Here is a 16,943-nt window from a genome sequence, read left to right as displayed (position 1 = left end):
AAAAATATATACACATGTTATTGTTGGAAGATCGGGTTTAAAAAATGCATCAAAAAATAGGTTTAAGGGAAAATCAGAGTTTTAATTTTTTTTCCAAAAACAAGAAATTGGTTGTGTTATCTAAAATAATAAACACTTAATCAAATTTGTATATTTATGATTCGTCTAGGATGAACGCTTCGATCGAGTAGTCATCTCTACTATCCTGTAGCTCACGTCTGTTAAGTGTGGGCTCACTTTGAATCAGAAAATTTTGTAAATAAAAAGAAAATCTCTAGAAATTTTTTGAAATAATTTATTCAGAATAATTTCTCTCTCCAACTTTTTTTGAATTCAAGTGTATGCGAATAATGACTCATGCTCGCTTTATATGGGGAGAGTTTAGAGAGAGCTCAACTAGAATTAGAATTAATCACATTAATATTAAATTAATAAAATATTATCCAGATAAATATTAAATTAAATTTAATATTAAATTCATTAAAACAATATTATTTTTGGAAAAGTTATTTTGAAATCAAGTTACTTTATAGAGTCTCATTAGGAGTCTAATTTTTTCACTACTCTACCACCGTTGCTGACCATTCGCCGGCCATTGGATTGTCGTCATTGCAACTATCATGCTCGGCAGTGCCACCGTCGACACGACTCCACCAGCACCCTAAACTATCGTCGTTTTGTCTGAATGGGCCTAGCCAATTCGATCTGGGCTACTGACGGCTTGACCGATCCGGTCCAGCCACTAGTTGGACCGTCGGTCCAATTTTTGAGTTTCGGTCTCGAGTTTTGGTTCTTGAGTTCAATTTTCAATATCAAGTCCAATTTTTAAATTCAATTACCGATTGGGCCAATTGTTATACTTGAAAATTAATTTATAAAAATATCATATTTAATTTAATTAATTTAATTTTACTTGATCAAAATTAATTTTCTCAAAAATCACTGAGATTTTCTAAATTAATTTTTCAAAAAAATTCTTTAATAAAATTCTCTAGTTGAATAATTCTCACGACCGCTTAATTTAATTTCACATCGAATAAATTGACTCAATTAAATTATTTCCAAAGTTGTAGAATTTTTTTCTGATTCAAATGCAGTCCGATTGAGCTTTTGTTGAGCTAGCGGAGGGACCAATCGAACATATACAATTAGGCTCGAGTACTTGCAATTATGTCTAAAAGCATCGTTCCATTAATTCACAATTTACTTAATCATGGAGTCAATCCACAAGAAGTACCATAATTGAGAACTTCTTATTATACACTCTTTGCAAAAGTAATTTATCCAACTATTTTGTCCAATGACCTCGTCATGTGTGTGTTACCCTCATATGATATCCTTGATTCATTTGAGTTAAATTCATTCACTCAGTACAATCATATTTTATCTCATTGTCACCATTGTGTCTTCTTAATGATTAATATGACCACTGTCAACTAATGATTGTGACAAATTGCTCATTCGAAAACTAGCTAGTCGTGACCATGTTCCATATTTATGAATCCACATAATGTCAATGAGAGGATATCGTTAAGTCTTTAATCGAGCTATGAATTTTATTGTTGCTAGTAAATTCATACTATACATAAATCATGTACCCAACATACCGCTATTGGCTTGATCATCTTTAGAGCATAAACCTCCACTTATATCAAAGCACGTGAGTTACATAAGCATGGTCAGTGGCTAACTCAAGATTTAGGTAAGTCGCACCATGAACGCCACAAGTGTATTAATTCACAAATGAATTCGGAATTAATTCAACTTGGGTCCAGTCCAATGTATCGTTCTTCTAATAAGTACATCTATGTTTCTACTCGTAGAGTCAGCTGCTCCGATAGCCAATACTAATAATCTCCTAATTGGAACTGTACACGGTATAATAATCCTTCTATGTATTTGAATCAAATGCTCTCATTGATTCTTTTACGGGATTACGGACTCGTTTAGATTATCTACTAAAATAAGTTATCTTTATTACAATGTAAACATTCTTACAGTGCCACTTATCATCAGTTCAAACTTAGACAATTAATGAGCTAATATTTGTTTGTCAGTTTCGCTATGTATGCAAAACTTGAAAGGCGGAAATATAAAAGATATAATTGTGAAATATGAAATTAGTTTTATTCATTTATTCATCATTTAAGTACATACAAAACAGTTACATGTTTATTACAATATGGGCACATTTCTCAATAGTTATAACAATGCATATGTCAACCTTCATTATCATTCCCTAATCAAAATAATTCATTAACCATTTACAATCTTAAAACGATTCAAACCTAGGTACATGTCATCTATTGAAACGTAAAGAACTATACAAACATTGTTGAGTCGAGATTCTACGATTCGAATGCTACTTCACTTGACGAGACCTCAAGATCCAGTGATACTTGCACATGAAATAAACAAATCGTACGTTGAGCGATAAAACTCAATGATACTTCCATGATTCAAGTCATAAAATGAGCATATTCACAATAATGATTCAATAAATAAATGTAAGATTCAATCATACCAATTTACATGTTCATTATTCAATGTCAATCTTATACACTAGCTCATTTAATAACCAATTGAAACATCCAATACCATACTTTATGATAACAAAGATAAAAACAATTTTCATTTCAATTTCAAGCACATATGCATAGAACAATATGATACTCAATCTTCAATTTCAATCAATGCCACAATCTTTCAAGTCAAATACAATTTTCTCTCTTGAGTCTATTGACTCATTCATATTTGATTCGGCCCTCAAGGTTCGTTTTTATCCGATTCGCATGATCTTTCACGTGCTAACTTTAATCACATTTTACATTATCATTTCAATTCAATATCGTTTATTGAGTTCATACTTTATATCCCTATTAACTTGACTCATACTCGGATTGATACACGGATCATCCAACCAACACACCAATTTGGCATCTAGTACCTCATTGGAACGTATGAAGTAATATGCACCTAGCACTCATTAACATATAGTCGAAGTATAACCCGTACACAATCTAACCCTATAGCATGCCAACTATACCGATTTTATCCAAACAATTTATAGGATATTCAATATCCAATTACATTTTATAACCAATTTATATATAAATTCATATTCAATATCATAACCCCATTTCAATTCATCATCACTTCATATATCCCCAATATCACATAGCATGGTTCATTCTATATTCATATCACATATCATGCATCAACTACATCATACTATTTTCTACTTCATCCCAATATCACATAGCATGGTTCATTCTATATTCATATCACATATCATGCATTAACTATATCATGTTATTTTCTAATTCACTCAGTTTAGTCCAATTCTTACTATTCAACACCATTCAATACGAAACAATTCATAAGATGATATGAGCTTACCTCAATAGTAAATCATGCATTTAACATATATAGATATGTACATATATTCAATGATCTTAAATCATAAAAGTACAAACTGATAGTTCATTTACTCGTCAATGACTCTCGCTTTTTCTTCCTCTTGCGATAGTCCGACGTCGTCCTTAGCTATGTATGATAATTCAATAATAAAAATAATATCAGTTTACACTCAATTCACATCCAAACACATAGCTACTTATATTTTACATTTTATTCAATTTAGCCCCTATACACGTGATACGCATATTTTTCGATATTTAGCATCAGATCAAAATCCAATTTCACATTCTTCCATTAGGAACCTTATACTTTCTATTTACAACACAATCTCATGACAATTTTCAATTTATTCAATTTAATCCCAATGTTTCAAAATAATTTAACAAGCTTAATTAGCTTTAGAATTTAATCCTTATCATATCTAAGCTTATTAACTACCAAATTCAAGCCTAATTCATTAATTTCTCTATAATTGTAATTTTCTAAAAACTTAATAATTAAACAAATCAGTACATAAGTTAGCTAAATCAAGCTCATATTACCATAAATCTATGAAAATTTCATGAATTTAACTTTGTTACCTTACAATTTTGACGGCTCAAAGAAGCTTTAAAAAATGGTGGTTTTTCTCTATTTTTTGGACGGTTGAACACTTGAGGAGGAAGATGAAATGTTGTCATCTCCACTAAGTTAACCTTTATGATTAGATTATATTTTAATTAATCTTAATTAATTGGTTAATTAAAGTTTTAATCATAATTTAATCTTAACGGAATTATTCATCATTATCCGTTACTTCATGTTAATTAATGGTTAAATAATCATTTTGGTATAATTACTATTCAAATTCTCAAGTCTTTTCTTAATTAATTTAATTTTTGAGCTTTAATTAATTAATTTAACAATTAATTTACTTAATTAAACCTCAATATATTTTGATATTAATTTCTCAATCTTTATTTTTCGTCCATACAGATTTAATTTACGGAAATGAAAATCTGAATTTCTATTCGTTACAATTTAGTTAATCAATGTTGGTATCAAGTTTAAGAAAAAAAAATGTTCTCTTAGAGTTTTCTCTCTTTTTTTAGTGTTGTTTAAGAATCAACTTTCACCTTTCTCTTTGTAGACAGCCAACCACCAGTTGTTGGTGGCTAGCGGTCTTACCTCTCTTGTCCTTGCTTCCCTCCTCTCAAAATATTAACTATACAACGTTTCAGTGGTTTAGGCAGTTCCCACGGACAGTTCTACTGGTGGCAGCAGCAGATATAACGGTTGGGAACGACTTGAGCCATTTTATGCAGTGAGTTTTGGCTGAGTCTTTTTGGCTCGTCTCTTTCTCTCCTGGGTGAGTTTTTGTTGAGGAGGGCTCGGTGCAGTGCTCCACCGCCGGAGTTGTCCCTTGCTTCAGGATGAGAAGTTTGCTGCATGTTTGGAAGGTGGACAGTGGGGCAGCGCCACTATCTCCAAATGGTGCTTTGTATTTGGTGTTTCTCTTATCGGTTACATGACTTCTTTTTGCTTGAAAGTTGACCTCCTCTTCAGCGCTCTGGGTAGGTGGTTCTTGGCAATTTCCATGCCAGATGGAGCGTCGTCGCCGTTTGGCCTTGATGGCTTGTGCTTAGTAACGTCGATCGAGTTGCACCTGACCCTTGTTTTGTCTTGGTGCTAATGCCCCTCTCGAAGGCTTTGGATTTACAGTCGTCAGTGTCCCCTACTAGCTCCACGGGGGTGACGGTGGCCCGTTTGGACTCGCCCTTGGCCTTGGCTCCTCCTCGACGATGGATCTGTTAGGCGTGAGTATGACAATCCAGTTGGTGTTCATTTCTTCGGTCACTTTCCTCACCCCCCTATTGCAAGCGACAGCGGCTGGGAACGGTGGTGGCTATGGTTTTCTCCTCTTAGGACTGGGCTGGGCCTTAGTTGTCGTTATTCTTATTGTTTCAATTTTTTGGGTATGATTGTACTCTATGATTAATGATATTTACTTTTTAAAAAAAAGCCGAAGTTAAAAAAGTTAAATTCAAAGTATAGCACAAAGATCATTTTTTTTACCATTATTTATAACCTTAAAATTTGAATATAATATAAGGATAAAAATTGAAATTTGACCATATAAATATAAGATAACATATATTTTTCAAGTAATCTATCTATCTAGTAAATTATAATTATAATGTTGTTTTGTTGGAAAATCTTAATTTTCGGTATTCAAATTATCTGCACAAGAAATATTATTTGATACATTTAGTAGGAATATTATTTTTCACATGTTGTATTATATAAAATATCAATAAATTAATCACGAGTGGTTTTTTTAGTCACTCATATAATATACTTACAGAAAAGAGAATGATATTTTTTTGAGAAAACTTAATTTTTACAAAAACTTCAAATTTATACTTTACAAATATATCATACCTGCTTAAGCAACCATAAAAACATCAGTTTCATTTCAATTAGTTATTGGTACTCAATTGGGATATGAATAAGTTAAGAGGTAAGAAACAATTGGCATCAAAGAAACCATTAGCTAGAAACCCGTAAGCATTAAATTTGATGCTTAACTTTTGTAATACCCTTTATTTGTATAATATGTAGAAAGAAATAAAGAAAAGAGTAATCGGGGGAATTCTATGTAACAGCTACGATAAATAAATTCTTGAGTATAACTGATTTATAGGTATTTGTTCAATTTTAGATGTTGAGTTGTGGGGTATTTTAGAAGGCTTGACGATTGGTATTGATAAATGATTTGACAAAGTGTTTATCTTATCGAATAGTCAAGAGGGGGAGTGCTACATAGGTGTCGAATTTCGCTTTGGTTAAATGAATCAAAATACCATTGACTAAAATGGTGCATTGGTTGATTTAACACGTATCTAGAGATTATAATAGAGGCTAATAGCCTAACTAAAATGTTTGTGGGTAATAATGGTGGTACTCATCTTTTTGAAACGCCTCCAAAAGAACTTGGTAGTCTTTTTTGTAATGTTTTTTATTCAAAAAAAAGGAGAAGTTATATATGAGACTGGCTACAATTTAATTTTTTATTGGAATTTAAAACAATAGGAGCATATATTGATTAGATGCAAATACTAGAGTGCATAAAAGGTCATTAATATTAGGATTAAGATTGTTGAGTAAAAAATTTAGTTCGAATACAAAGTGTTTAGTTCACGGAATATAAAATTATTTATAATTAATTATTATTTTACAGTCATTGTTCTAAAATTTTGTCGAAAATTGTCTTTAAAAGTTCATTTCCTTCACTATTTTTTAGTCTCAAATTTTTGATAAAATTATAATAATTTAATAAGTTTATTTTTATTACACATTGATTTTAGCATATGAACTTATACCCACAATATTTCCATGTAAAATTCTAACAAGCAAATTATGTGATGTAGGGATCCTATCCTTCATGTTTAAAAAAATAAAGTAAATGCATTCATGATTGATAAATTAATTCCAAAATCCAAATATTAATTTATTCAGTAATTTTTATTTCTAAATTTACTCATTCATTGCTAATGTAATTATTGAAACCCTACTCATAGTCTTTGAAAATGTTGGGTGGAAAAATGTAAGGAAAAGATCAAATGTACAAGCTATTCTTATTTTAATTATTAAAATTATATTGATTAATATAATAAAATAAAAGGGTTGGACAATTTAAGAAAAGAATTAAAACATCATGACATTATTCCGTAATGTAAGATTATGAGATAGTTAGAATATTTTAAACACCGTAATCTTATTACATTTGCTCAATCAAACACCCTTTAAATACATGTAAGCTGACAATCGTTATATATTTATATAAACTCATACGTAATTTTATTTCTAATGAAGTGGAATCTAGCTTAGCTCAATAAGATCCTTATAATTATGATTATCGAAGCAGGGGTTGTGAACCCTCCATCAACAACCAAGCTATGACCTGTTACATACTGGACCAGCCTCATATCTGAACCCAAGTACGATTAATGTAACTAAGTTATCTCCACATTTGTACCCTTAATTTGGAACTCCCCGGCCTTTGCCCAGTTATGATCTCAATCAGCTTTTGGTCAATTTAATCTATTTGACTTAAACTTATTATCAATGGGGCTGGTGTGATTGCAACTGTTGGTAATGGAAGTTCTATTTTAATATGGATTTTTCATGTGATTATATTTATAGTTTATGCTAATGGCATATGTATATAGGATGCTGAAAGATCGACCAAAGAGTTTTGTTGTTCAAATAGGCTTACAGAAATATTATATATATAGACATATGAAGTGATCAAAGTTACTGAAATATATATAGAAGGCAAAGGTGGAGCCTCAACATTGCAGATTGTCAGAAATAGAAACCAAGGGTTAAAGCCTCAAATTCAGAATACAAAAAGTTTCAGACACTGCTCCCTAAGGTGAGGATGTCCATAAATAACTAAAGAATCAATATACAGCATCTCCTACACTTTACCTTATTATCATTTGTCGTCTTGATGAAGATGCTCAGAATCAAGACCTAGCAATTGCATTCATCAAGCAATGTTGATTGTGAAGGAGACATAGGGATAGGTGTCGGCATCACCTCCTAAACCAGCCATTGCTCCGCCTTCATCTTCAGTCTTCCAGTATGTGCTGCATTTCAGAGAGGACCAGTATTAGTGAATTTCAAATCAGAGAAAGTAGGAAATTAGTATGAGAATCAAGTCTATTATTTTTCAGGATGAACAAATTAAAAGTTTCCGTTTTTGTAACAGCATTGTCAAATTTAGCATATTTCAAGATCAACATTGCCATTTTCAGCCATGTGCACATCAACAGGGAGAAAAGAAAGAACATATTTAAAATAACTCATTTCCCACACAATTACTAGTTAATGATTGCAGCCTAATGTAACAAATTGGGGGATTTGAGCAGTGTTTTTCTTTTTGGCGCCCCATATTGGGATTTGGGCAGATGAGCGAAACATAACAACGGCAGTTGACAACATATTCACTCTGGTTTTATCAACTTTATTACACATGACAAGATTAAAATCTGTTTACCTGTTTGTGCTATCACATAATCCTTCAAGGATGGACCGCACTTTCTTCTCACCCTTTGTAGACGGGGACAAAACGCATGCCTGATATCAGTACAAAACCAGCACTTAGTTGTCAAGGAAATTTTGGTTCATAAATCATTGTAGAAATGACCAAGTAAAAGTTACCAGGAAACACGGCGGCAGACCGTATCTTAGAATGCTCTCTGCAAAGATACGTACAGCACAAAAATGCATCCAGGAGCTGAAAACCTACAGGCAAGCAACTTATTCAAAAACTTGTTCAAAATATGGTAAATTTGAGGGATTTCACAGCAAAAGGAAAGGAAATATAAGATACCTCCCCATAACTAGTGTAACACCATTGCAAAAGTGAGCTTCGCAAGCTATCTTGGTCTTGTACCAATTTCTCTAGTTCCTGCTTACGACTTTCTTGTGCTTCTGGACTATATTCAAAATCACGAATCTGAATGACACCAAAAGAAATGCGGCAACAACGGGAATAAGAAATCCTCCAAGAGAGTAAAACATTTTCTATGCACCATGACCATGCATAAGAATATCCTAAAGAAATTTTACTCATATAGAAAATGCAAATGCCACCATCGAATGCACTCACTTGGAAGCCTCGTTCCCGTGCACTAGTTCTGAAATTGTCAGCGACGCGACCAAATAACGTGACAGTGTAAAGAGCATATTCATTATCTTCATACAACTTCTTGGAGGACCTAGGGACCTGAAATCGCATGGCTCTGTTACTCAGAATGACCTCAACAAACAATAAGAAAGTTTAATAACTAAATAGACAAGTCTGTAATACAAAGAGTGGATGCAATATTCAGTAAGAGAAAAAAAGAAGTGGGGCTATGAATAAGAAGCTAAAACTAACAAAGTTCAGTCAATGATAAGCTACAAATTTTATCCCAAAAATGAATCCTATTTCTGATATCATCAGAAATAAACTGGAACAACTGCTCTGACAAGATTCAGCCATTCCAGAGGCTTAAAAGAATCACAAGAATAACTGCTCTCTGAGGTGGCATTGTATATCACAAGCAACAATGAATTGACAACTAAAGTTCCTTTAAACCATGGATGACATTACTTACCACATAGGTTGTCAATGTTTCGTAGCTTGAAAGCCAATCCTTCTGTGAATACTTGGGAACAACTGCGAGGAGAGTCACTAGGTGTTCAGAAGTAATGATATCCTCAGGCTTCACCATATTAGACAGGTCACGAACAGCCAAGCTAAAACATACAGAATTCAATCAGCTAGTAAAAGCAAAATCTTCTTGCATTTGTACTGATCATACTGAAGCGACAGTCATACCTTCCACTTTGCTTTCTGTTTATGGCATTAAGTTGGCTGCGCACATTGTTATACTCAGCAACACGAACCTAACATAATAAACAACACTTCAAGACCCAACTTCCCATTCAACTAATAAATGTAAGAAACAAACATGTATAAAGGTGTATAAAATCCAAAATTTGAGCCAAGAAATTACCTTGAGATCATCCTCGATCTTTGCCACTAGAGTGTGAATACCATCAACAATTTCCCTCAAGGGGGACATTGTCGGGTACTTTGCTTCATCCCAAACAAACCTTCCATCAAATCACCAAAAATTAACTCTTGTAACAAAACAAATTGTCCATGATAACCAATGAGATCCATGACTAATACCACCACATTCATTCACATGAGTGAGCCAAAATTTTTATTTTTTTTACCTTGTTAGATAAGAATCAATGGGGACTCCATCAACGGTGAGGGCATTGCTCTCCAATCCAGATACTCTCTCCAGTTCCTCGATCTGCCTCCTGATTTTCTGAGAAACTCCTTCGATAAAGGTATTCGACTGCTCATACATGAAAATCAAAAATCAAAGAAAATAAATTCAAACTCAATTCTAAAAGTTGTAGTAATTTCACATAATTTTGTTTTAAACAAATCTAAAGACACAAACAGTGGTTAAGCCTCAGCTGAATCATCAGAAAGTTAGCAGATCTAAGGGAAAAAAAAGTAGAATTTGATAAATAAATATATAAAAAGCAGAAAGTAAAGAAGAGGAAGATTACTTTGAAGAGATCATCACTGAGAGCAAGGAGGGAATCGAGAGTGCCAACACGTAGATTTGGTATATTGAACTGCGAAAATTGGATTGAAGAAATGAAAAAGAGAAAGAAGGATGAGAAAATTAGATGTAATTGAGGGGAAAAGAAAGAGAGATTGTGAGAAGAGGTACTCTGTAAAGAGGAGTGTCGAAGGAATGCTTGGAGATTTGGTCTTGTAAGCTATTCCACAATGTGGAGGCCGATTTCTGAACCGGAAGAGACACCACCCAGTATCTGTTCGCCATTGACAGCAAGGCGAGAAACCAAACCAAAATAACAAAACAGAGGAACAGGGAGAGAAGACAGAATCCCAGGTCGGATGTCGTTGCTTGGCAGTTGGCAAAGGTATGCTAGGATCGTAAAATTAAAATAAACTAAAGATTATTTGATTTTATTTTTAAACATGTTTGATGTGCATTATCTCTGTTACTCAATGTTTTCAAATCATATATTTAATCCTCGATTCAACTGATTTTTTAACTAACTTAATTAATTTGTTCTGATTTTTAATTTAACCAGATACTCTAACTGATTTTTAATTTAATCCAATTCAAATAACATTACTACTAATTATATAAAACCTTTAATTAAGTTTCTCCCTTAGATTAGTGGGTTATTAACTTAATAATGTTGTTTTTATTTTTTAGTATCACATTAAAAATACAAATGAAACCGCCTATTTAAAATTTTAAATACAAGTTATTTGTCAAAATAAATTATAATTTCTTTTACGTAAAAGATATTCTTTCATCCACATTGTTTATTATATTACATTAGATTACATGACAGACTTGAGTAAAAAAATATTATAAAATCTTTAAGATTAGATTTATAAATACTTCGATGGAATAATATTGTTTGAAACTTCTTTATTAATATCTTAAGGTTGAAATTATGGTATAGTATATTTTAGCCGTTTGTTGAGATTTTATATTAATTATTAAATAACATAAATACTTTTGTAATAATATTTATTTTTTATCTAAAAAATAATATTTTAATCATTCATAATGTTAATTTAATCAAAATTATTAATTTTTTACATTTTTAGAATTGCAATATATGATATCAATCATTAACTTAAAATTTATATATCAATGAATAACTATTAAACTCCCACCTGATGCAACACGTGGCAACACGTGAAAGTGCTTGAAAGATACCCATGGACAACCTTTTGTTTTCCTCCCGTCCTACAATACTTGGTATATTCTCCACCTAAGTGCTCGGATAGTCCTCTGCTCGGCTGGTCACTAGCTAGCCACCCGAGCACTTCATCCTCCAAGTCACCTGCTTTTAGCAGAAACGTGCTCATCTCTAGAGAAGGGACCACCAAAGGACCATTAGGCATAACAATTTTGTACTACCTCAATCAAAGGAATGTCAGAACAACATCATGCATAAAGACAACTCAGGTACAACAATCCCGCACTTAACCAACCACACAATCACCATGTCTTGGATTTTTCAGTGACGCAACCTAATTGAGCACATAACTTCCTTCCTTATAAGTACATTGTAGAATGATGAAGGAATGATAAATCTTTTAGCCTTTCAACAACCTTAAGCACTAGTAAACTCCTTTGATACATTATCTTCTTCCTCCCTTACTTCTTTTCTTCGGCTTTATATTTGTTTAAGTGAATCGGTCTTTTTTGAACTATCACCTTCTCCTTATTGACACCTTCAAAACGTTAAGATATCTTATCGATTAAGTCTTAGCTCAATTAGTATTGGTATTGGCATTATTGCCAATACAAGAGGATGTGAGTTCGAGTACGCTGAAGCGCATTATCCTCCTATTAATGGGTAGCTCAAGGTACTATGTCAAATAAAAACAGAAATTATCAAAACTTATAATAAGATTATTAAAAATAAAACACATTAAAATATCTTCATTTCTATTTGTAAAACTTACATAAAAATGGGCTAAAACCCATCTACTAAGCTTTTATCAAGACCCGGAGCTTAGACTCCAATTGACTTAAAGCCCGTATTAGCAGGCTCTTTTAGGCACAAACCTTAACTACTAGTAAAATAAATCATTATTTTAAAACTAAATTATGGCATATGGATGAGTGAAAAACAAAAATATTTAACATCAAATAAAAATTAAAAAATATATTTATAAAAAAAATTATATCAAATCTCAAAAGAGATTTTAGTTCAATAGTAAAATAGGAATGTGAAAAATTAAAAAAAGATATAGCTTCCAAATTTCTTATGTATGTATTTTTATATATATAAATGATATAAAATAAAAAGCACCCTCACAATAAATACAACCCACCTTATAAAATACGATATTTTCATATTTTCTCAACTGAATTATTATAATTAGATTAACTCGTAATAATAACTCAATTAAGTGATTTATAACAAGTATAGACTCAATCATAAGTTTTATAATAAATATAAATTTACTAACATTATATAAATTTATACACTATTAATACATCTTATATCTGCTGAGGGTTTACAGGAAACTCGTTTAGATTTTTGAAACTGCGCAACCTAATCATACATATGGAAATTGTTGTCTGAGATTTGATTATACGCAAAAGCCCATGCAGAGGAATTTTAGATATGTCGGTATATAAGCCTTGATCATACCTAAACCAGTGAGACGGTAGTAGGCAAAAGTGATCCATTAAGAGTTAACAGTTGAATCAAAATATGTTTTTAGGCAAACACATCATCCCTTCTCTTGATTCCATATACAAACAGTAGTGGTACCATCCACCTTCATGCGTTACCATGATGCAGGCAGCCCATTTAACCCCAAACTTGACTTCAACATTGAAAACCCATCTATGAACTCTCTCTCTCTCTTTTTTTTTTGGTAATAATAATTTCCGGAATTGTTTATTAAGGTTTTTGAATCCATTGGTTGGATAATCTTTTTGTTTTTCAACTTGTATTTGTGTACTTCACATGATGGGGGAAGAGGAGGAAGGAAAACATATCATATGAAATGGAAATCATCATCACCACTTTCTAAAGAATCTCTTATTTATTTATTTTCTTATTCACTTTCAAGTTTCAATTATGGTTTTTCTCCTTGTAATTATACGCACAAGTGGGGGGCAATAATTATATAGTATTTCATTTCATTAAGCCAAACTTTTTGGCCTAACCACGCCCCCAATTTACAATATTAATCCTGTGGTTGTTGGATTTTATATATATATTAGTTTAGTGGTGCTTCAATTAACGTCATGGCCTCAAATGTTTTGTATTTGTCGCTTGGCTTGGCTTGTTCAATTGTTGACGGTGGGTAACCAAAAATATCGTACGAAACAGGGTTATTACGTTATTTTATATATATATTAATTATTTAATGATATTTTAACATTTTTTAAAGTTATTGATACATAATTTTTGTAAATTTTTTTTACCTCAAACCTTAAGCTATGAATCTAAACTTGAACCTTCAATCTTAAATCTCGAACCCTGAATTTTGAACTTAAAACTTGAATCCCGACTCCGACCTCAAATCCTCGGAACCCTAAACTCAAACCTTGAATATTAGACCCCAAACTCAAACATTTGGTTCAAGGTTTAGAGTTCATAGTTTAGGATTTAGTGTTTAGGGTTTAATGTTTAAGATTTAGGGTTTTGAGTTCGGTGTTTGGAGTTCAAGATTCAGGATTCGAGGTTCGAGGTAAACAAATACTATAATTATGTATCAATGATGTGGAAAAATTGCTGAAATATCGTTAAATAATTGAAAATGCCATATAAGATAACGCGAGGTCCCTATTTCATACGATTCTTTTCCGGTGGGTAACATATCTCACAAAAACTTTTATTTTTATTAAAATTAGCATAAAAAATTTATATTTAAATAAATTTAAAGATTAAAGAATATAATTATATTTATTTTAATTAATTTAATATTTTTAGTATAATTTATTAACAATATATAAACTTATACATTGTAGTACATCTTTGATACAATCTTGAATATTCAAAAGCATTTAACTTTTTATGCACATGTTATTGTTACTCTTGCATTGCAGCACCTTGTTTTTTAATATTATCATTAAATTACTTCTATTGATCAGCAAAACTAGCACCACCTTTTATTATTTATTTTATCATGTTAAAAACTCACTGTAGAATTGTTAATGGTAAAAAAAGGAAATTTTATTAATTTATTGGGTTAGAATTTTCTCAAAACGAACCATGCTATTATCCATATTTTATTTGACGTTCCTCGAACCAGTTCTATGTCTTTCAACTTACTTCACATGGAAGAAGAGTAAAAAATTAACAATAATTATTACCACACCTTCAAAATTACTCTACTTTCCCTTTCCTCTTTTTATATATATATAAATATGTTAAAAATAGTAGAGGCCACTAAATTAAGGGTTAGATTGTATTTTATCACTTTTACTGAAAATTGTGTAAATTAGTCTTTATACGATAGAGAGAAAGCAATTTGATATTTTTGTTAAAAAATTTATCAATTTCTACCGTTAAAAAATTGGTCTATATACATTAACACGAGAAGCACGTACGTGCTATGTGTCACTATTTGGTTAAATATAGTTTCTAAATATAGCTTCTACTTAGAGCTGTTTTGTGAGCCTATGTTTGTTAGTGAAGTCAGTCCATTGAATGTATCAAGTTTACATCATATCCATACTTAGAATCATCTTCTACAGTCTAATCCTACTATACTAGTGTAAGCAAAATGTTGGTACCCTACCATCATAATTCACAATTTCACATAGCTTTTGGATCCATAACTTCCTTTAATTATTTATACCCAAGGGTCAAGTAGTAACTGTAGGTAAAATTTAGAGAAATATGAGTGAACATCTCAAGCATATGGCACCATCAAGGGGGTGGGGGTGGCAGGCCACAGCAAAATTTGACTCTATTTTGCCCATAATTATCAAGCACAGCTAACCAAGACTTTTAGTATAGGTGTGGACTGGTATATATAGTGGCTGGCAATACCATCAGTTATTATGAGCCCTTATTTTTTTTATTAGTGCTTTAATTTGGGTTTTTTTTTTTTTGGTCTTAGAATGAGAAGTAAGAAATATAGAAGGAAAATTGAGAGTCATTCAAATTATGTTTGCATTATAACCAAAAGGAATCCTAAGGGTTTTACTTCTATCAACATCCACTTTACATAAAGATGACAGATGAGATGCCTTTTCTAGAAGGCTAATCATCTTCATGTTTAATGTAGAAATATCAACCAAAAAAAAAATGCACTCTACATATACATACATGATATTGCTTCCAAACCTACTTTTTACCAATTTGATTTTGAAGAATTCATAGCTAGCTACCTAGCTACCTCATCAATGGATAATTGTTCATTGTACTCAAATGAAGAAATGTCTCAGTCAAATGGAATATTAAGATGCGTGTATACCGAAGTCCGTTACTTGGATCCAGATAATCCGAAGCGATGAGTTGGTTATTAGTGCTATAGTTATTAGCTTATACTGTGGTCCGCCCATTTTTTTTGAATCCTAAGCCTAAAAAACCCAACGAGTTGCACACTAAGCATAGCAATTATATCAAATGATCAATCAAATTTTTATTTAACCTTATAGAATTTAGAACTGCTCATTTTTTATTTTTATGTTCAATCAAAAAATCAAAGAATTTGTCATTTTTTGTTCTATCGCAGAATAGAACGGAAAGACAAGTAGAGTCTTGTTCTTATTATTCTTCGTCTATAAATATCCAAATTTTGATTCCTAATACCCCATAGATAGTTCGAACTCTATAAGAGCAATACTCAATTTTCGCTCCAATGGTTTGTAGAGGAACCCTACCTTCTCGGATCCATTCGACACGTGCGATTTCTTTTCCGTCGATACGCCCTGCAATTTGTATTTGAATTCCTTTTGTATCCGCTTGCTCAGTTAATTCAATAGCCTTTTTCATTGCCTTTCGAAATGAAACTCGATTCTTTAATTGTCCGGCTATAAATTCGGCAAGAATATTAGGGTGCCCATAAGGATTTCCAATTCTTGTAATAGCAATGTTGAGTTTTCGGTTCATACAATTAAGTTCTTTTTGCACATTCATCTGTAGTTCTTCGAGTTTTCGTGGCTTATCTTCAATTAATAATTTAGGAAATCCCATATAGATTATCACCTGAATTAGATCCAGTCTTTTTTGAATCTCTATACGTGCAATTCCCTCGACACCAGAAGATAGTCTCATATTTTTTTGTACATAATTCTTGATACAGTCTCTTATTTTTTTATCTTCTTGTAGACCCTCGGAATACTTTTTCGGTTGTGCAAACCAAAGAGAATGATGACTTTGGGTTGTACCAAGTCTGAAACCAAGTGGATTTATTTTTTGTCCCATAATCCTCCACT

General features: G+C 31.9%; 2 protein-coding genes across 2 annotated transcripts in view; both read right to left on the bottom strand.

Annotated features, from left to right (window-relative positions):
- Positions 1-7,707: 7,707 nt before the first annotated feature.
- On the bottom strand, positions 7,708-11,001 carry LOC107911742 (V-type proton ATPase subunit C). Its single transcript, XM_016839651.2, has 11 exons — positions 10,713-11,001; positions 10,546-10,614; positions 10,198-10,325; positions 9,972-10,071; positions 9,794-9,861; positions 9,570-9,711; positions 9,080-9,196; positions 8,801-8,926; positions 8,629-8,712; positions 8,465-8,544; positions 7,708-8,054 (listed from the first exon to the last, which is right to left on the bottom strand). The coding sequence occupies exons 1-11, from the start codon at positions 10,824-10,826 to the stop codon at positions 7,955-7,957; spliced, it is 1,128 nt and encodes a 375-aa protein (XP_016695140.2). The 5' UTR covers positions 10,827-11,001; the 3' UTR covers positions 7,708-7,954.
- Positions 11,002-15,994: 4,993 nt separating this feature from the next.
- Positions 15,995-16,943, bottom strand: part of LOC121223676 (30S ribosomal protein S3, chloroplastic) — a 1,594-nt gene continuing 645 nt past the window's right edge. The window contains exon 1 of the mRNA XM_041105717.1: positions 15,995-16,943. This exon is cut by the window's right edge and continues 645 nt beyond it. Within this exon, the coding sequence (XP_040961651.1) occupies positions 16,276-16,932 (657 nt within the window). The 5' untranslated portion in view covers positions 16,933-16,943 and the 3' untranslated portion in view covers positions 15,995-16,275.

Source organism: Gossypium hirsutum, chromosome D11 (assembly GCF_007990345.1).
Source record: "Gossypium hirsutum isolate 1008001.06 chromosome D11, Gossypium_hirsutum_v2.1, whole genome shotgun sequence".
NCBI classification, from domain to species: Eukaryota; Viridiplantae; Streptophyta; class Magnoliopsida; order Malvales; family Malvaceae; genus Gossypium; species Gossypium hirsutum.
This window is presented reverse-complemented; position numbering and strand designations above follow the sequence as displayed.